The sequence below is a fragment of the Chelonia mydas genome, chromosome 6, assembly GCF_015237465.2.
Source record: "Chelonia mydas isolate rCheMyd1 chromosome 6, rCheMyd1.pri.v2, whole genome shotgun sequence".
NCBI lineage: Eukaryota > Metazoa > Chordata > Testudines > Cheloniidae > Chelonia > Chelonia mydas.
In genome coordinates, this window is record NC_051246.2 from 73164582 (window position 1) to 73185486 (window position 20905).

General features: G+C 47.0%; 1 protein-coding gene across 3 annotated transcripts in view; it reads right to left on the reverse strand.

Moving 5' to 3' along the window:
* Positions 1-2331: 2331 nt before the first annotated feature.
* The window catches only part of SPINT1 (serine peptidase inhibitor, Kunitz type 1), a 30830-nt gene continuing 12256 nt past the window's right edge, over positions 2332-20905 (reverse strand). Inside the window, exons 3-11 of one of the 3 annotated variants that reach the window (XM_007055781.4) lie at positions 16666-16817; positions 15023-15158; positions 13467-13637; positions 12750-12776; positions 10096-10221; positions 9112-9162; positions 7109-7279; positions 6078-6134; positions 2332-4850 (exon numbers count right to left, since the gene is read on the reverse strand). In XM_007055781.4, coding sequence (XP_007055843.2) covers positions 4654-4850; positions 6078-6134; positions 7109-7279; positions 9112-9162; positions 10096-10221; positions 12750-12776; positions 13467-13637; positions 15023-15158; positions 16666-16817 — 1088 coding nt within the window. In that variant the 3' untranslated portion in view covers positions 2332-4653. The remainder of the gene's footprint in view (positions 4851-6077; positions 6135-7108; positions 7280-9111; positions 9163-10095; positions 10222-12749; positions 12777-13466; positions 13638-15022; positions 15159-16665; positions 16818-20905) is intronic. The other 2 variants (XM_027818147.3, XM_027818148.3) reach the window with 2 other exon arrangements.

Genomic DNA, 20905 nt, shown 5'->3' on the forward strand with positions numbered 1-20905 from the left:
GCAAGAGCTCAAATGGTTTGCGAGCAAACCAGCTTCTCCTGAGAGGTCTTCATAAAGCAAAGGCTGCCTAGATTTACCACAAAAGGACATTATGCGCCCAAGAGCAGGACATGGCAAAGCCAGAGGCAGCGTTAGCATTGGGGGGTAGGCCTGCAAATCACTTTTGGCTGCTGCCACCTACCCCTTTCCCACAAAACCAACTGCTTACCACCGGAGTGCACAATTTCCCACCTCCATGCCCAGGTCCGACCTGAGCCTTTGGAGAAGGGTTAGCGAGACTATTTGGAGGGCTCCTCCCAGAGTGATCCATTTTATAAAGGCAGTGTAGATGTAGCTGTGTGAGTCCCAGGGTATGAGAGACACAAGGTGGGTGAGGTAATATATTTTATTGGACCAACTTCTGTTGATGAGAGAGACACGTTTCCAGCCACACAGAGCTCTTCTTTCTGCTGAAGAGCTCTGTGGAGCTTGAAAGTTTCGTCTCTCTCACCAACAGTTATGCGACCCCCGAGCATGCTCAAATAAATTGGTTAGTGTCTAAGGTGCCACAAGTACTCCTTTTCTTTTTGCAAATACAGACTAACACGGCTGCTACTCTGAAACCAAACATTAACTAGGAACCACAATGTGGCTGGTACATTTTGTTATCCCCACTCTACACGCTGGGGGAGGGAATAATCCCAGCACTGAGATTGACTGCCCCTGTCGCCTAGGTCAGCATTCACTCATGACAAATTTCTGCCCCCCCCATCCAAAGCCAGCAACTAGGGCTCCGTGGGATTGCCAGTAATCACAAGGACTCCCCAGCATAGGTGGATGGTTTTGGTTTGCCATGCTTTTTTTTATGCTACTGCATCTCTTATTAAAACATGAATCTCAAGGGAGGGAGAGAAATGAAAAGGATCAGTTTCTCCTAGAGGAAAGGAATTGAAGGAGGGTAACAGTGCACTTGGCTGGGCTGCCTTCCAGCTTCCTCCTGGCACGGCTCTGCTTCCCAAATGACAAAGGAAGGAAGAAGACAGGAGCACAGCTGTCCTGGGAGGCAGAACCCAGCCATTGACCTGTGAGGAGCAAGCCCTACTGAGAAAGCCAGCGCTTTGACCGGTGACTATTACTGTTCCCCAAGCTGCAGGTGTGAGTGAGGTAGGTACAGGCGCAATGTATTGGCAAAGTATAGGCCCCACCAAAAAGAGGAGTTGTTTAGGGTGGTCTGGGGCGGGCGGGGCGGGGGGGAGATGAACAGTAGGAAAAATAGGTTGAAACTGAACAAAGAAGAATTGGAGAGACAAGGTGGATGAGGTAATAAAGGGACTGAGAGACTTTTTCCATTGGACCATATTAACTGGAACCATAAACTCGCTGAACATTAAATCTCATCAAATGAGGGTAAATCCATCCTCTTCATCCACACTCATTATATTCCACACCTGAACATAGCCATTATATGAGCAACATACCCTCATATCTCAATGTCTGTACTTTGACCAGTTAACCTTTTACCCCCAGTTGGGGATATTGAAGATTATGTACTCCTTACGGCATCCGATCCTAAACCGAACGTTGCACCCCTTGATAATCTGTACGTTATTCCCTGATAACAAGACACTTCTATGCTTTAACTCTGTACCGTTTTCTTTTTATTTTATCATCTTAATAAAATTCTTAAATCTGTTGGCAAGAGAGAGAAGTTTCAGCTTACACAGAGCTCTTAGAAGTGGAGCAGACTAGCAGGAAACATTTGGTAATTAGTGCAGTCTACTGAACTGCGCCATGCAAAACACATTTCCTGGCTGTGGAGTTACTTAACCTTTAGAGCCTAAGGAGATCAGTGTGTGAGGAGGTGGGGGAGGGTTATCCTGGTTTTCACACACATCCATCAGGGATATAAGCAAAATTTCCATGACAGTGGCTGACTGATCAGCAGCCCCAAGGTAGAGAAAGAACTACACATGGGAAAAGAAGAGCTTGTTTGTGTTTGGTTTCAAAGACCCAAAACCAGTCTGACTAGCTGAAAGCCCAGTTTCAGGCTACGCCCTTCCCTTCCTCCCTGTGTGTTAATGGGAAGTGATCTCATTCCCAGAATGCCTCAGACTTAGTCATTATCTATGTAATCAAGCATTTCTGCTGCATTCATCACTATAGTATTTTGTGCTTAACAACTCCCCCCACCCCAACAGTGTGGGCTCATTCCCTCTCCCTGAGGCAGATACCACAGAGCCACTTCAGCCCTATCCCCCAAGCCACTACAACCTGAGCGGGGATGCTGGTGCTGAGGGAAGACTCCTCACTGACAGGAGGACAACATTCCTCAGACACTTCTCTCAAGCCAGATAAAGACGAACAACATTTTATTAAAATCTGCATTTACAGAGGGAGCAAAATCATGAGTTAAGGATTCTTACACAGGCCTGGGGGGTTGTAGAAAAGCACAGGAGGCTGGGTGTGGAGGAGATGATGCAAGGCAGACCAGAAAAACATGAGAGCCTGGCAATGGGCAGGTGCTCAGGCAGGTGTCTACATGCCCTTTGCTATCCCTTCAGGGGGCAATTGTGAGTATCAAGCCTGCAATTGGAGCACCAGCAGCTTGGGGGCAGTCATCATCCTCCCAAGAGAGAGAGAGTTCTGCTGGACTCACACCCAAGGAGTCTGAGCGTCACTCCATTCAAGAAGAGATTATAATCACTTCATAACCTTCCCCAGGACGTCCACTAGTGCCAGCCCACCACAGCCACAACCCTCTGGGGACGCGTCCCACACACTTGTGTCCAAACGTTAAAAAAAAAAAAAAAAAAAAAAAGGATCTGTACATACATTTAACATTTTAAAAAGTCATAAAAGAAAATGATCCAGGTTATCACTTCATAGTGGATATTTCCAAAGCAGCGGACATGGGGAGTCCAGGCTCTAATCCCAGTATTAACCAGTATTGCTTCAGAAGCATTTCACAGACAACTCCTCACCCAACTAGAAAGAGTTGGGTTCCATTCTAAAAGCAAGAGTAGCCCGGACTATTAGGTGCAGGGCTGGGGTGAGAGGCCCCATCACTGTCATTGAGAGAAGCAGGAGTGCAGAGTAAAGGGCTTAGTCTCTGCCTGGAGTTGGGACTTTGTACTTATCTACTCAACAAGAACGTGAGTACAGGAACTAGTGTCTGGGTAAGTTCTCAGAGCCTCACGTAGCTGGTGCTAGACTTCAATGCTAGCAGCTGGGCTCATTTTGTTCCAGTCAAAATAGGGATGGGAGAAAAAGTGGCTGAGTAAGAGAACCAGGGAGGTTCACTTTCCTCTGCACAGCCCCGAATCGGGGCTCTCTCAGGTATGTTGATCAGCAGAGGGGCACTCTGGCACTGCGTGAGATTCTCAGCCTCAAAATGTTAAATAAAGGAACATTTACAAAAAAAGTTACAAGCTAACCACATTGAGCTGCTCCAGACATCCGTCCCCAACAGCAGAGCCAGTCCATCACCTGGGCAAATCCAGAGGCCTGTGAGCAGTTTCACCAGAGCTGGGGCTATTACACTCTGTGGTTTGGGGCATGAGAAAATGGACCAACATGCTTGCTCACCCTCCCTCCCTCAATTTCACCTCTATCCATCTTTGGAGCATGGGTGAGAAGCTGCTCATTTTTCCATACATGTCCTCTTCCTCCAAAAAGGAAACCAGGGTCCTTTTGCCAGGATACTACCTTGTTCCCACGCTGTGCTGATTGGCCCCTTCCCTGTGGCAGAACTTACCATGAGCAACCAACAGGTGGCGCTAGTTCAGCACAGCTGAAGCAAGGGTACTGGCTGAACCTGCAAGGGTGGAGAGGCCACTCTTTCCATCTCCCCCTAAGACTAGCTAGAAAATTAGGGACATATCCTTCCATTCACTTTGAGTAAGAATATGCACATTTGCAAAGAGTGTTTAGAGACCAGACTGTCATCCTGAAAAACAGACATGTGGAAGGGGAAGACAAAGAAGGGTGCATGTAAAACTCTTACTGCAATGTGTTTGGGGAGATAGTAGTTGCACATTTCTGTAATATCTGTTCAAAACTCAAACAGCAATCAAAATGTAGACAACCCTGTCTTTCCTGTCATAGAAGAGAGATCATTTGAAAGACTGGCACATAGTTCACAGCACTGACTGAGACAGTCACATGAAGCATGCAAGCCCAGACAAATTCTCACGGAGATCCCCAAGTTTGAGGTTGGGACAGAACTACCTAGGGAAGGTGGTTTGGGGACCGGTGAATATGAGGAGGTGGTTGGATAGACCCAAAGTGGGCAGATTTACATGTCACAGAAAAAAAAAAAATAGCTGGCTCTGGTGGGCCTGCAGAAAAATTAATGCCACATAAAAGTCAAACCACAGCCCCTTCAGCAGATCCTTCTGCCACTCTCGCTTAGAGTGGCAGGCACAGAACCATTCAGAGCTGTGACTGGATTGCTCAAAATGGGGAAGGGGAAAAAGTCAAGAGGTGAACTAAAATCCTTCCCCATACTTTCAGCTTCAAGAGCAACCACAAGCACTTGGGACATGGCTAGTATCTACTGCCACGCTACAAACATCTTCTAATAGAAAAGGAGGTGAAGAGTCCTTCAGGCATAGGCTATTGTTTCTAACACAAACAGTACATGGAACTGTGCCCGATCAGAGGGAAGTGCTTGGATCAGATGGGTTTGGTTGTACTGTTGTAAACCAGGTGCTCAGTATCCTCTGTGGTGGAGAGGGTTGAGTTGGTAGCAGTGGTAGGCTGGCGTCGCCGGCTGTTCCTCTTTCTATTCTTCAGGAAGAAGTAGCCAATGATGACCAGGACTACCATTATACAGATACAAAGGAGAACTGTAATAGCCACCTCAAAAGCACCTGTAAGGGGGACACACACAGTTACAAGGGCTGCTCCGCTACTTCTGTAGTGGCATTAACAGGCAGGAAAGAGCAAGAGGTACACAGCTGGGTCACCACCTGGTGCTGGTAAAGGACATGGTATCAGCAGTCAACAAGGACTAGTGACTGGACAGCTAGATGTTTAGCTCAGCGGTGGGTGGAGATGAAGAAAGACCATGACTGGATGGCTCAAGGGGTTGGTAAGGATATACAGAGCCTTTCACTTCCAGGTCATGGTTCAAGTTCCACTCGAGTCAGTTCTCAATAGGGTGATCAGACGTCCCAATAAAATCGGGACCGTCCCGATTTTTAGTTCTTTGTCCCACGCCCCAACCAATGCACAGTCAGGACGCCATTTATCCTGATATTGCAGCTTTGGCCGCTGTGTGTGTGTGTGTGTGCGCGCACGCGTGCTTCCCCTGTGTGTCCCGATATTTTGTCCGTTTCATCTGGTCAACTTAGTTCTCAAAGTTGTTATCATCTGAAGGCTGTTCAGCTACTTGGAGGTTGGACATCCGTATTAAACACACAACCTTATCCCCAGCACCAGTGATGTTAATCAGGCGCCTGTCACCAGCACTGAAGTCATATAAGTGTGGTGCGTTTGAGGACCGGGGCAAATCTGAGAGGAAGGTTGAGTCTCTGAGACATTGGGAATGGAGAAGAATCATCTCAGGAGCGGTTTGCTCTGGGAGAAACTCTCAACACAGGTTTGGGATGAATGGGCAACTCACGTTAAAATGTGAGCGTTGTATGTTTAAGATCATTAACTTCAGGCCCATTGCAATTGTAGGTAGGAGCTTTACAACCCTGCTCCCATGTCAACCAACATTATTCAAATACCGACCTGTATCAAGCCTATCCTCAGCTATCCAGGTCAGTGGGGGACATGCCAGACTGGCTATGAGAGGAGAGAGTCTTCCCGCTGTTCTTTGATGCCTACAGATTATAGGGCTCAATTCTCTTCTCGCTTATATTAGGGTGAATTAGGAGTAACTACAGAGGTCAACCGAGTCACACAGGAGTGAGAGAGGAGAAGGAGTCCCACAGATCCATTTCCCTTGTCCCATGAAGACCACATTACTTCCTGAAGTTAGATGTGATGTTCCCTCCCCGCCCCCCCCGATAATGAAGTGCAATACATTCCATGAGAGAGGGAAGGAGAGATCATGACAAACATGTCACTTGAGTAGAATTCTTACTTACTCAAGCCAGCTTGCTGGGTCCCATATGCTCCCCATCTCTGGCCAATCACATCTGCCTCTGCGCAGGGAAAAAACAAAAACACAGTCTCGTGAGAGAGCTGGGAACAATGGGATGAGGCACCAGCCTCCCAGGACACTTTCATGCTGGAGTCAAACTGCATACCTGGAATCAACCACCAGAGTATTCCCTTCCAGCACACCCTCAACTCAGCCAGGGCATTATTGTCCATTTCTTTAATTCTGGCTTCTCTCTTTCTCTACAAATACAGGAATCTGGGGAGGGGAGAGTCTCCCTTCTGACAGCCCCAGTGGGGGAAAATATGCTCTTGGGGCAGGCCAGTGAAGGATGGTATTGATCCACGCAACACTTCAGAGAAAGCATCAGAGCAGGAGTCTCTCCACTTCCTTACATACACAGCTTAGTGGAATCCCTTCTTTGGGACCCCCTCCCCTCCCACTCAGACAAGACACAATCTGCACTAGATGTAAAACTGGTTTCTAGATGCATGTTTTAGCACATCTGAGTCAACAGTCCCTACAGAGAGGACCTACAGGTTTGGGGGCATGTGTCTCCCCACCACCAAATATCCAGTTTTGCCTCCTCCATCGTTGTATCAATGTGATGACCCTGAAGAGGGCAAAACAGATACCCGCAGCCCCTAAACTGGGCCATTTCACTCCAGTGTGAAGAACTACTGGAATTCTCTGTGGCTGGACAGCCAAGAGCCAATGCCTTGCACATCAATACCCAAAATGCTCCTCCAATTCACAGCAGTAACGGAGCTCAAGAAACTCCCAAGAAAAGTAGGGTGGCCTGTGGGGAGGTTGTACTGCAGAGTGTTATTTTCTGGGTGCTCTGCACGAGCAATCAGACAGAATGAGGAGCTTTGTGGAGAGAGGCCAGGGTTAGAAAGCAATGCTCCATCTCATGCTCTGCAGAGCTCCAGCCTATTTGGAGCCAGGGAATTTAGCTTGGAGGGTTTCACTGTGGTAGAGATGCTGGCCCCCTCACCCCACAGCCCTGTTGCTTACTTGTGATGCCTGCACATGATTTCAGACACTCTTCTTCCTCCTCAAAGTTATTTCGGTTGCCTTCACAGCCCCCATAGGTGAAGCGGTCACATTTCTCGGTGAATGGGTTATAGTACCAGCGGGGGATGCTCTCTTGGCACAGCCCAGTGTCTGGTAAATCCACACAGTGACCTGGCAAAGCAAGAGAGGTGTTCGGGCTTGTGACGAAGGGGGACAGTTCTTAATATTTCCTCTGAATACTGTAGGGGTGCCTCAGTTTCCTCTATGCATTTCTTAAGTCTCTAGGTGGTGAGATAAGGGGTGTAATTGTTGCAGAGCAAAGGGCCAGTGTACATAAATGGCCGACACTCCCATCTCCTGGCAACTGATGGCCTGGGCCCTTCCCCCCCCCGCAAGGTAATAGCTAAAGGGTTGGAGAACAAAGGAATCAGGTGACCTCCTGGCCCAGGAAAGGGACAAAGCCCAGAGGAGGAGGGTCTGGAGGGTGAGTCAGTTTGGGCTGGCTGGGGATGTGGAGTGAAGTGCAGACGCAGACTTGGTTGTCTCGCTCCCCAAAATGGACCCGGCTGAGGGGTCCTGTTCTCTGTACCTACAAGCTCTGCTTTAGGCCGTGTTCCTGTCATCTAATAAACCTCTGTTTTACTGGCTGGCTATGAGTCACGTCTGACTGTGAAGTTGGGCTGCAGGACCCTCTGGCTTCCCTGGGACCCAACCTGGGCGGACTTGCTGTGGGAAGCGCACGGAAGGGCAGAGGATGCTGAATGCTCCGAGGTCAGACCTAGGAAGGTGGAAGTCGTGTGAGCTTTTTGCCTAGAGACAGTCTGCTCACACAGAGGAGACTTCACCAGACTGGCTTCATAGGGAGCAGTTGCAGAGCATTGCCTGGGGACTCCGTGACAGGGCTCAACCAGCACATTTACAGTGTCCACGCTTCATAACTCCTCTAGTGCCCCGTGTGCCACTGTTCAGTCTCCAAGCCACTTTGTGGCACCTATTTCCTAGAGTTAGCAAAGACTATCAACATCCGATTGATATAACTGCCAACCAATTGCAGGCACACTGGCAACAATCACCCTCACAGCCCCAAGAGTGCATGGGGTGGGGGGGGGATGTAGCCAATTAGGGCGTTTTAGCAGAGGCTGGAAGAGGATAATGCTGTTCCCATCAGAAGAGAGATCAGCGTCCCCCCAGTAAGGGCTTGTCTACAAGAGGAACCGACTGCAATAGCTACTCCACCGAATAACTCTAGCATGTTAAATTCACACCCTACCTTATTCGGAGATCACTTCCCTATGTAGACAAGCCCTAAGCATGGAGGCTTAAAAGAAGGGAAAGTCTCCCCTCCCCACAGAGCAGGGAGATCACTCCAGCAATCACTGCAATGAGTGAGAGCTAATGAGGCCAACAGCTGTCATTGGTAGGTTAAAACAAACAGAGAGAGGGTGGCGTAGAGTCCAGAGTTAATCCTGAGGTTCTCATCCATCTAATATTACACCAGTACCTGACTGCCCAAGTGTTCAAAGTTCACTTAATAAACAGGACACTGCCAAGCAGAACTGCCATCTGTCCATAAATCTCCCCAGAAGGCATTGGAGTGTGGTCTAGGCATCAGGTATGGCATTAGAACCACACTCAAATCCTTGCAACGTTGACTGGAGCAATTCATCCTCCCAAGTTTAGACAGACTGATGCAGTGAGTGTCATGCAACTTACTGCATGGGGGGATGGGCGTGGGAGGAGCTCCCTGGAGGAGCACGGCGCTACTTACCGTGGTGAAGAGGTTTTACTCTGGTTATGCCTCCTCTATACTATTCAGGCAAACAAACAGTGCTGAAATCGATTCAGGAAATGCTTTTAGACCCAGTGTCAATGGGATCAGTCAGGCACTGACTGGCTTATGCTAGGCAAGAGTCCTTTTCTGGGATAGGCAATTTCCCACTATGCACTGGGAAAATATATGGAAGAAGGCTAAAGTAGCCTTTCAGGATTTGTAACACACATACCCTGCTCGGTCGTAACATTGATTTTCCGTAGTTTATTGAACGCAAGTGCATCTGCAAAAAGAAACAGCTCATAGGATAGAAACGTACAGTCCCCAGCTCAGTATGAAACTCCTCCACCCATCCCAAGGTATGTGAAGAGAGAGGTCTTTGTGGGTCACTTCCTAAATACTTTCTTCTCCCTTCTGCTAGTATCATACATAAGGCAGGGAAAGAAGCTATAAATCCAGGTCCACAAATATTTTTAAAAAATCAAAGTGGAAAAGGAATTAGGTATGGAAGTGTGACTAATAATAATGGGATGAAATCAAGGAAGGGAAAGTTTAGGCTCCTTATCAGGAAATACTCCCTGACAGCAAGATGTATTTGATTGTGGAATAACCTCCCAAGAGAAGTGGAGGGAAAAAAGTCATGTCACTCTAGACTTTTAAAATTAATACTGGTTTGTGATGCTCAAGAGAGAGGGGAATCACAGAATATATACATGCTGTAGGATGAGAAAACAGAAAGGATCCCAGGAATTCTGTCATGACACAGAAGCGAGAGGGAGGTTAAGGAGTTCAGTGTTTTGCCATGTCAGGTGCAAGCTGTTAGCAGGACATTCTTGTAATGTTTAAGAGACTGGAAGACGTCGGGGTGGCAAAAAGTATTTGGAGGTGGTACATGAAACCATGAGACCAGCTAAGGTCACTCAGGGATAAGATACAGGGGGAGAAAAGGACAGAACCCTGTGGGTCACAGACAGAAGGGTAGACTCCAGAGGGGACAGAGAGTGGAGGAAGAATCCAGGAAGTAAGGGAGAGTCAAGAACAACGTGATCAGCAGTGTTGGGACTTTCAAATGCTAGTGACAGGGCAGTGCTCTGAAGATGCTTACGTGTGAGGGATACAACTGGGTTAGGAGACCAGAGTACTATGCTACAGTAAGATGTATCCATCTTCAGACACTAAAGTTGGAAAGTTTTGGACCCAGACTCCAAGTACTTACACGTCTCACAAAACGCCTCATCTGATCCATCTGCACAATCTGAAGTTTCATCACATTCCAGGAAACCATCAATGCAGCAGCCATCTCTGCATTTGAAGTGAAAGGACTCACAGTTCCCATTGCACACTGTAATAGAAAGAAGCTGGACTTCAGAAAAAGCAGACTTTGACTCTCTCAGGGAACTGATGGGCAGGAGCCCCTGGGAGAACAACATGAGGGGGAAAAGGAGTCCAGGAGAGCTGGCTGTATTTTAAAGAATCCTTATTGAGGTTACAGGGACAAACCATCCCGATGTGTAGAAGGAATAGTAAATATGGCAGGCGACCAGCTTGGCTTAACAGTGAAAACCTTGCTGATCTTAAACACAAAAACGAAGCTTACAAGAAGTGGAAGATTGGACAAATGACCAGGGAAGAGTATAAAAATATTGCTCGAGCATACAGGAGTGAAATCAGGAAGGCCAAATCACACCTGGAGTTGCAGCTAGCAAGAGATGTTAAGAGTAACAAGAAGGGTTTCTTCAGGTATGTTAGCAACAAGAAGAAATTCAAGGAAAGTGTGGGCCCCTTAGTGAATGAGGGAGGCAACCTAGTGACAGAGGATGTGGAAAAAGCTAATGTATTCAATGCTTTTTTTGCCTCTGTCTTCATGAACAAGGTCAGCTCCCAGACTACTGCACTGGGCAGCACAGCATGGGGAGGAGGTGACCAGCCCTCTGTGGAGAAAGAAGTGGTTCGGGACTATTTAGAAAAGCTGGACGAGCACAAGTCCATGGGGCCGGATGCGCTGCATCTGAGAGTGCTAAAGGAGTTGGCGGATGTGATTGCAGAGCCATTGGCCATTATCTTTGAAAACTCATGGCATTCGGGGGAGGTCCCGGATGACTGGAAAAAGGCTAATGTAGTGCCAATCTTTAAAAAAGGGAAGGAGGAGGATCCTGGGAACTACAGGCCAGTCAGCCTCACCTCAGTCCCTGGAAAAATCATGGAGCAGGTCCTCAAGGAATCAATTCTGAAGCACTTAGAGGAGAGGAAAAAGTGATCAGGAACAGTCAGCATGGATTCACCAAGGGCAAGTCATGCCTGACTAATCTAATTGCCTTCTATGACGAGATAACTGGCTCTGTGGATGAGGGGAAAGCGGTGGACGTGTTGTTCCTTGACTTTAGCAAAGCTTTCGACACGGTCTCCCACAGTATTCTTGCCAGCAAGTTAAAGAAGTATGGACTGGATGAATGGACTATAAGGTGAATAGAAAGCTGGCTAGATTGTGGGCTCAACAGGTCGTGATCAATGGCTCCATGTCTAGTTGGCAGCCGGTATCAAGTGGAGTGCCCCAAGGGTCGGTCCTCGGGCCGGTTTTGTTCAATATCTTCATAAATGATCTGGAGGATGGTGTGGCTTGCACCCTCAGCAAGTCTGCAGATGATACTAAACTGGAGGGTAGGGATAGGATACAGAGGGACCTAGACAAATTAGAGGATTGGGCCAAAAGAAATCTGATGAGGTTCAACAAGGACAAGTGCAGAGTCCTGCACTTAGGACGGAAGAATCCCATGCACCGCTACAGACTAGGGACCGAATGGCTAGGCAGCAGTTCTGCAGAAAAGGACCTAGGGGTTACAGTGGACAAGAAGCTGGAGAGGAGTCAACAGTGTGCCCTTGTTGCCAAGAAGGCTAATGGCATTTTGGGATATATATGTAGGGGCATTGCCAGCAGATCAAGGGACATGATCGTTCCCCTCTATTTGACATTGGTGAGGCCTCATCTGGAGTACTGTGTCCAGTTTTGGGCCCCACACTACAAGAAGGATGTGGAAAAATTGGAAAGAGTCCAGCGGAGGGCAACAAAAATGATTAGGGGACTGGAACACATGACTTATGAGGAGAAACTGCGGGAACTGGGATTGTTTAGTCTGCGGAAGAGAAGAATGAGGGGGTATTTGATAGCTGCTTTCAACTACCTGAAAGGGGGTTCCAAAGAGGATGGATCTAGACTGTTCTCAGTGGTAGCTGATGACAGAACAAGGAGTAATGGTCTCAAGTTGCAGTGGGGGAGGTTTAGGTTGGATATTAGGAAAAACTTTTTCACTAGGAGGGTGGTGAAACACTGGAATGCATTACCTAGGGAGGTGGTGGAATCTCCTTCCTTAGATATTTTTAAGGTCAGGCTTGACAAAGCCCTGGCTGGGATGATTTAGTTGGGGATTGGCCCTGCTTTGAGCAGGGGGTTGGACTACATGACCTCCTGAGGTCCCTTCCAACCCTGATATTCTATGAAAGATTATGGGTTTTTTGGGGTGGTGGTGGGGGGGAAAACAGTGTTCACCAGAAAACCCCCACCTCCTGGCACCCAGATATGTCGTGAAGGGCTTGTGCCTCCCTGTGAGCTTCCTAGGGCATGGGAAGCCTGGACAGTACTCACTTCAGAGTCCATCAGTGCCATTCCGAACTTGGTCCAAGGAAGTCAGTGGGGAATGAAGCAAAGTGCCTCCTTTCCCCAGGGAGCGAATAAGCTTCCTCTTTCATGACTTGGAAGTGCAGAGTGCTAGCTATAAAGCTACAGAACTTAGATTTTAGCCTCAACACCCACCTTTCTCATTCACACTTACTGGAACACACTGCACATTAGACAGAGAGGTATGAGAAGCCTACCTGGCTTGGCCCGCGTTCCAAAAGAGCCTGCAGAAAAGACATAAAAAAGCTACATTATTTTGGTGAATCAGAGTCTGTTCTATACGGTCTCTATGCCTCTCACAATAACCAAGGCTACCCTAGCACAACAGCTACCTATGACAAACATTTTGATTGTTTACCAGAATCCAATATTGCATTTTCCAGGAGAGCTATATCCTGCGTGGGGAAGGGAGGTGGGAAAGGTACTGACTGCTCTGAAGTCCCTCCCACCTTACCCCTCCTAAGCCAGTCAAGCTATTCCAAATTGTCTTTCTTGTCTCCGTTCCTGTGCCCTCACCTTAAGGCTCAATATGAAACACAGTGGCCTGACAGAGGCCCCATGAATTCGTCACATCGCAGACTTTGCTGATTGGCTCTTAACAAAGGCTCAGCTGTGCTACGGCTAAAGGGTATAAGGAGAAAGCTGAATTTCATGGGAAAGAGAGGAACTTCTGGCACCTCCATGGCAAGACACCTTGTTCTGTGGCTACATTTATAGGTAGCACGAAAAGGATTTTGAAAGCAAGTCTGTGGCCACAGAAGTGTAGTAAACACCAGGCCTTGAATGAACTTCTTTCATGCCATGGTGAGGAAAGCTGAGTAGACAGAAACTTCAAACTAAATACCAAGTATATGCCAATCAATGGAACCATGAGACCACACTGACCCAGGGGTTTCTGCTCTAGATGGACTCACCTTGAACATTCTTGCAGGCAAGTTTACACTCTTCCTCCCGTACATAGTTATTCTTGTTGGCCTTGCAGCCTCCAAAGGTGAATCTCTCACATTGCTGAGACGCTGGATTGTAGAACCAGCGGGGAAAGGACCCACGGCACCGACCCACCTTACTAGGAGCCAAGCAGAACTCTGGAATGTAAGAAAGGTACTCCAATGCAAAAAGTCTGCATGCAAGGCCAGAGCTCGTTTTACTTCAACTCCACAGCTGGAGTATGGATGCTTGGCCTTGCTGAAATATCAGGAGGTGAGCTGGATTAGCAGCAATGACTGCAGCGTACTGCAAGGGCAGGATCAAGCACTAGCTAATCTGACACCAATTGTCCCATCTTTGTAGGCACAAAGGGAGGGCAGGAGCAGGCACCGGTGGCTTGTGGGAGGGCGGGGGGGAGGAGGGGGAAGAGTTTTCCCAAAGGCTACACATATCTTGAGCTCAGTCCGAGGAGGTTCCTTCTAAAAAAATATTTTCTTGTCTGCATTCTAGGCAAGTCTATTTACCGTGGTACTGGGATGGAGGGAGGACACCTCTGCTTAAGGCATTGCTGCCAAATGGCCACCAAGAACTCACACTGCCTCGTTGATGCAGAACTCTGAACATCTTGATTACCAGGCACAAGTCCTTTGTAGCAAGTTTAATAATCAAATCCGTGGCCATTTAGGACTTCACAGTGACAGCTGTCGCTATGCTGCACACTAGGATTATTTGGCACTTCACAGTGTAAGCAAGGAATTAAACACACACACACACCCCCCTCAGGTACTCCTCCAAAAGCACAAGCTCTTACCTGAGCTAAAGGACAATCATTGTTAGCAGTATAAGGCCTATAATATAGAGCTGAGCAGTTTTGGTCCCATCCAATAAAGAGCAGAGTCTCACACACACGGTCAGTTCATTACCATGCGTTAGTTTTGCATGGGGATTGGAGAAACCGAGAAAGGCCGTGGTGGATGGCGAGATCTTATACCAGCGTTTCCCAAACCTGGGACGCCACTTGTTCAGGGAAAGCCCCTGGCGGGCCAGGCCGGTTTGTTTACCTGCTGCGTCCGCAGGTTCGGCCAATCGCGGCTCCCACTGGCTGCTGTTCGCCGCTCCAGACAATGGGGGCTGCGGGAAGCGTCGCGGGCCGAGGGACGTACCGGCTGCCGCTTCCCGCAGCCCCCACTGGCCTGCAGCAGCAAACTGCGGCCAGTGGGAGCCGTGATCGACCGAACTTGCGGACGCGGCAGGTAAACAAACCGTCCCGGCCCGCCAGGGGCTTTCCCTGCACAAGCGGTGTCCCAAGTTTCAGAAACACTGCCTTATACTAATAAAGTTTAGGCGTGGTAGGTTAAATTTTCATCAGGAGAAACTTCATACAGATCCCTGCCTCCAGTCCCCCCAACATACAGTATTCCCATGCACCATCTCCCACAAGAGTGCTGGTAACATACTTAGCTTGCTGATAACCTATTAGAGCAGCAATATTAGGTGGGACCCCTGGAGATTCTAGTTCAAAGGTCTATCTGGGTAGACTCACCTTCAGTCTGTTCAGCTGTCAGGACCATAATCGTGATGTTGCTGGAGTCCTGCTGGCCAGCACTGTCTGTAACAGTGAGCTGGAAGACATACTGCCCCTCCTGCAGGTTGGAGATCTCAGCTTGATCTTCCCCTTTCTTCGAGAAAGCAAAACAAACAAAGTCAGAGAAGGAGCTGACATACCAAACAGTGGGGGGAGAGGGGAGTATGCGCACATGTGTGTTGCATTAGGAGGAGAGCAGCTGAGCTACACCTGGAATAGGCTTCCACCCACTGTCATCTTGTAAAGCACTCTGGGATTCTTTACAACTATGGGCTAGATTCTGACTGCGCATGCCCAAGTGGGCTAAGGGAGGTAGATAACACCACATACTCAGCACCCTAGCATGACCAATCTAGATACTGGTGGTCTTTAGGGCACTACACTTTGGACTAGCCAATAAGCCCAGTAGTGCCATAGGCTCTGAAGATATTACAGCCAGATAGGAGTCAAGAGGCATGGGTTCTATTCCTTACTCTGCCACTGATTTGTTGTGCAGTTTTGAGAAAGTCACTTAGCAGCTTTGTGCCTCAGTTTCCCCATCTGTAACATGATGATAAAACCTTATGTAAAGAACGCCTCAGTGACAGGCATTCTAACTGTGTTGTTGTTGCTTATTAGTCTCTGGGTACACCATGCCATCCGACAGCAGGCATCAATGGGTTTTAAGTCTTGGCTTTAATTAGCTCACGTAGCCTTTCAGGCACATAAGGATTGCAGAATTTGAACAGGGAGAAGCACCTATCCAAGACAGTGATGAAATCAGAGAACAGCCCAATGAGAATAGGAGCAGAACTCTAGGGACAGGCCACAGGGATACGAGCTAGCCCATTTGAGGAGGAGAAGGCTAGCAATCAGAGCATAGTAGAATCAGAGTATGGGTCAGACACCTCGCTCAAAGACATGCACTAAGAAGCAAAGACGGTTATAGCACTTTAGATACTGTTTTCTCTCTCTCTCTCGCAACATTCCAGTGGTGAAGCACTGGAATGGGTTACCTAGGGAAGCGGTGGAATCTCCTTCTTTATTGGTTTTTAAGGTCAGGCTTGACAAAGCCCTGGCTGGGATGATTTAGTTGGGGATTGGTCCTGCTTTGAGCAGGGGGTTGGACTAGATGACCTCCAGAGGTCCCTTCCAACCCTGATATTCTATGATTCTCTCTCCTCCCCGCCACCCCCCAAAATAGAACAGACCAAATGCACAGGGGATGAGGATCCAGGAGCACTTGCTGGATTCTTGACTTCCTGTGCTGCAAGAGTTTCCTGATGGAGAGGAGAAAGGTTAGCTCACTAAGCAATGACAGCACCATCGAGTGACAACAGCAGGGAAGTATAAAGTATGGAAGATGCATGGGAGAGAGCAGAAGAGACAGAAAACGGTAGGATATTGATAGGAAACTCTGCCATTGTGGCCCAGCTTCTTCCCTCAACTCCTCTGCCCTTAACTCACTTTAAAGAGGGGCGAGATAGAGAGCAGACACTTGGCTGCAACAACATGAAGAGGGAAGGACAAGGTGACCCATAAGATATTGATCACTTGCAACATATTTCGTGTATACAGCATGAGCCTTTGGGAGAGAAAAGCAGCACTCGCTCCGCTCCTACCTCCACCACCACAGAGGTGTCACCAAGCAGAAGTTTCCAATCATAACTGACAATCCCATGGTCATCTGAGCTCTCTGTGCCTCTCAGTAACACTGGCTCCTGAGGCTGCACCTTCATGTCCATCCCAGCACGGGCTATGGGAGGCTTATCATCTGGAGAAGAAAGGCAACAAAAGGCTTAAGTAAGAAGAAGGACTGGGGTCTTGTCTCAACCAGGAAAAGGGTGGGATTCCCCAAGACTGAATACATGTGGGTTCCAGTCACTGAAATAGGAAGACATTTGATCATTCTATGTTAGTAAGCAAGTCGCTCTGAGACAGAGAAGTGGGGCACATGAGGAATGCCGGGTCAGTTTCAAGGGTCTGGAGCAGAATTATTCCTCTTACCTAACCCATCTTCTCCATTATTAAATGTGACTGGTCAGTAATCCATACTGCAGCCAGTCTCTTTGAGCCAATTGCAACTACTTAGAGATTTTACCTATAGGAAGAAGTATAGGTGACAAGGGAACATCTTGTTCCTACAGCTGTGGACTCCTAACACTCACAAATTTTACATAACTCCCCCCGCCCCCCCCCCCCCCCACACCATTTAATGTTGGCGTTAGACAAGGAATCAGTTCAACATTTTCTACCAATTAATTCCCTCCAATACCCAACTTCAGGAGACACTTTTGTGGGGGAAGTGGGAAGTGATATAATTCACTTATTCCATGTTTCTATTCAAAACTCATATTGTCTCTGGAGAATAGCCCCCCCTTGAAAAAAAATCTTGCACAACCTTCAAATGCCATCCCATGGACCACACCCCTCCCTTCACACCACTAACATAATCTGGATCAAAAGGTCACTCTGGAAAATGTAAGACGCAAAAGTAAATCCTCATCGTGGGAACAGGCCAGTAAAAACAGAATGCAGGCCATAAAACTTCACCCAATAATTTCTGCATCAAGCCCAATAATTTATACTCAAATTCAACCACATCTTTTAAGAAGTCATTCATAGCTGGATTATAAATCAAGAATGGAAGCCTTATACTGTGCTATGAATGGTTACTATAGAGGGAGGATCAGAATACACCAAATCTCTTGGTAAACTATTCCAATGGTTTATTTATTCAAGTGACACCATCAAAGGACCTAACCACATTAGCCATGCCATCAGGGGCTCGTTCACCTGCACATCTACCAATGTAATATATGCCTTCATGTGCCAGCAATACCCCTCTGCCATGTACATTGGCCAAACAGAACAGTCTCTACGCAAAAGAATAAATGGACACAAATCTGACATCAGGAATCATAACATTCAAAAACCGGTAGGAGAACACTTCAACCTCTCTGGCCACTCAGTAAAAGATTTAAGGGTGGCAATTTTGCAACAGAAAAGCTTCAGAAACAGACTCCAACAAGAAACTGCTGAGCTTGAATTAATATGCAAACTAGATACCATTAACTTGGGTTTGAATAGAGACTGGGAGTGGCTGGGCATTACACATATTGAATCTATTTCCTTAAGTTAGTATCCTCACACCTTCTTGTCAACTGTCTAAATGGGCCATCTTGATTATCACTACAAAAGTTTTTTTCTCCTGCTGATAATAGTCATCTTAACTAATTAACCTCTCACAGTTTGTATGGTAACTTCCACCTTATCTGTATGTGTATCTCTCTTACTATATGTTCCATTCTATGTATCCAATGCAGTGGGCTGTAGCCCACGAAAGCTTATGCTCAAATAAATTCGTTAGTCTCTAAGGTGCCACAAGTACTCCTGTTCTTTTTGCGGATACAGACTAACACGGCAGCTATTCTGAAACCTGTCAAATATCCCAACGGTTAATTACCTTCACTATTAAAAATTTACACCTTATTTTCAATTTGAGTTTTTCTAGATTCGAGTTCCAGCCATTGGATCTTGCTGTGCCTTTTGCCTACTAGATTAAATAGCCCTTTGGCGTTAGGCATCTTCTTCCTGAGTGAATACTTCTAAGCCATGATCAACTCACCTCTTGGCCCTCTCTTCAATAAACCAAATAGAATCAATCTCCTTAAGTCTCTCATAGTGAGATGCATTTTCCAGACCACAATTCTTTGCAGCTCTTCTCCGAGCTGCCTCCTATTTCCCCCTCCCAAAATCCTTTAGAGTGTTGACACAAAAACTGGACAAAGTATTCTAGTAGCTTTGTGAGACCCTACTACTACTCTATAACACCTCCCCACTAAACAATTCTGTTTATACAGCCAAGCATCACATGAACCCTTTAGCCAGAGAATTACAGTGGATACTCAAGTTCTTTCCATGGCAACTGCTTGCCAAACCTCACATCCTGTAATTATGGCTTACATTCTATGTTCCTAGACGTAAGACCTCACATTTGGCTGTATGAAAACGTTTGATAGAAAACTGGGTACAAAAGCCATCCAGAGCACTCTGTATAAGTGACACATCCCTGTAATCAAATTTACCACTCCAGTCTTTGGGTCACCTGCAATCTTCATCAGCAATGATTTTACATTTTATTCCACAGAATTTTTGATAAAAATAATTCCTAAAAATGTAGGGCTGGAAGGCACCTCAAGAGGTCAGCTAGTGTCATCCCCCTATGCTGAAGCAGGATCAAGTGTACCTTGGGCACCCCATCCGACAGGTGTTTTGAATCCCCATCTTTGGGGGGTTTTTTAAAACAGTTTATGCAAAGCCTCCCTTTGAAGCCTATTCCACTACTTAACTATCCTTATAGTTGGAATGTTTTTCCTAATATGTAACTTAAATCTCCCTTGCTGCAGATTAAGCCCATTACTTTTTGTCCTATCTTCAGTGGACACAAAGAACAACTGATCTCCACCCTCTTTATTACAGCCTGTAACATATTTGAAGACTTATCAGGTCCCCCCTCAATCTTCTTTTCTCAAGACTAAACATGACCAGTTTTTTAACCTTTCCTCATAGATCATGTTTTCTAAACCTTTCATCATTTTTGTTGCTCTCCTTTGGACTCTCTCCAATTTGTCCACATGTTTCTGAAAGTGTGACACCCAAAACTGGACACAGTACTCCAGCTGAGGCCTCACCAGTGCCAAGTACAGAAGAACAACTACCTCCCTTGTATTACATAGGACATTCTCATTAATACACCCCAGAATATTAGCCTTTTTCACAACTGCATCATCTTGTTGGCTTATATTCCATTTGTGATTCACTCTAACTTGTAAATCCTTTTCAGCAGTACTACTACCTACTCAGTTATTCCCCATTTTGTAGCTGTGCATTTGATTTTTCCTTCCTAAGTATACTACATTGTGCTTGTCTTTACTGAATTTCATCTTGCTCATTTCAGACCAATTCTCCAATTTGGCAAGGTCCTTTTGAATTCTAATCCTTGCCTCCAACATGCTTGTGAACCCTCCCAGCTTAGTGTCATCCAGAAATTTTAGAAGCATATTTTGCCCTCCATTATCCAAGTCAGTAAAGAAACTATTGACTAGTACCAGACTCAGGATAGACCTCGGGTGGACCCCACAAATACACCGTCCTAGTATGACAGTGAACCACTGGTAAGTACCCTTTGAGCACGGTCTTGCAACCAGTTGTAAACCCAGTGCCCCCTTGGGGACCAACTAGCGTGACTCACAAGCGCTCAGGCAGGCAGCCGTTGAGGGGTCATGGCGTGCACCTCTCCCACTGCTACCAGCCCTCTTCTCCTCGCGCTTCTCCTGTGGCTGGACTCAAGCTGCGGCGCATGCCCTGTGGCAAACCGCAGTCTGTCACCCCATTGCTGGCACCCAGGAGTTCGAGGAATGTATCCCTGTCTCCGAGTGCTGGGAATGGGACTGCTAGAGAGGAGGGGAGGAGAACGAGACTGCCCCACTCAGGGTTCTGTCGCCTGCTGGGACTCCTGTGCTGCCTCCCCTATAGGGTCCTGAGAAAGAGTATGAAAAAGTGTCTCTGTGTAGGCAAGTGTGTGCATGCATGTACTGTATGTGTGTGTGTAAGAGACTGTCTTTGTGTAGGGAGGGGCATGTATTGCTGTGTGAATGAAATCTGCAGCCAAACTGACTTTTATTCCTTCTGCTGGCTTGCACACACACACAAAAAAATGACGACATAAAATGTGTGTATTCAATTCATAACAAGTTTTTAAAAAAGAAGGAACTCTAAAAGAAATTATTATTTCTTTTAACAAGTGAATGTTGTTGACTAGTAGTTGCAAAGAGCCAATGTATCAGACATGTCTCCCCA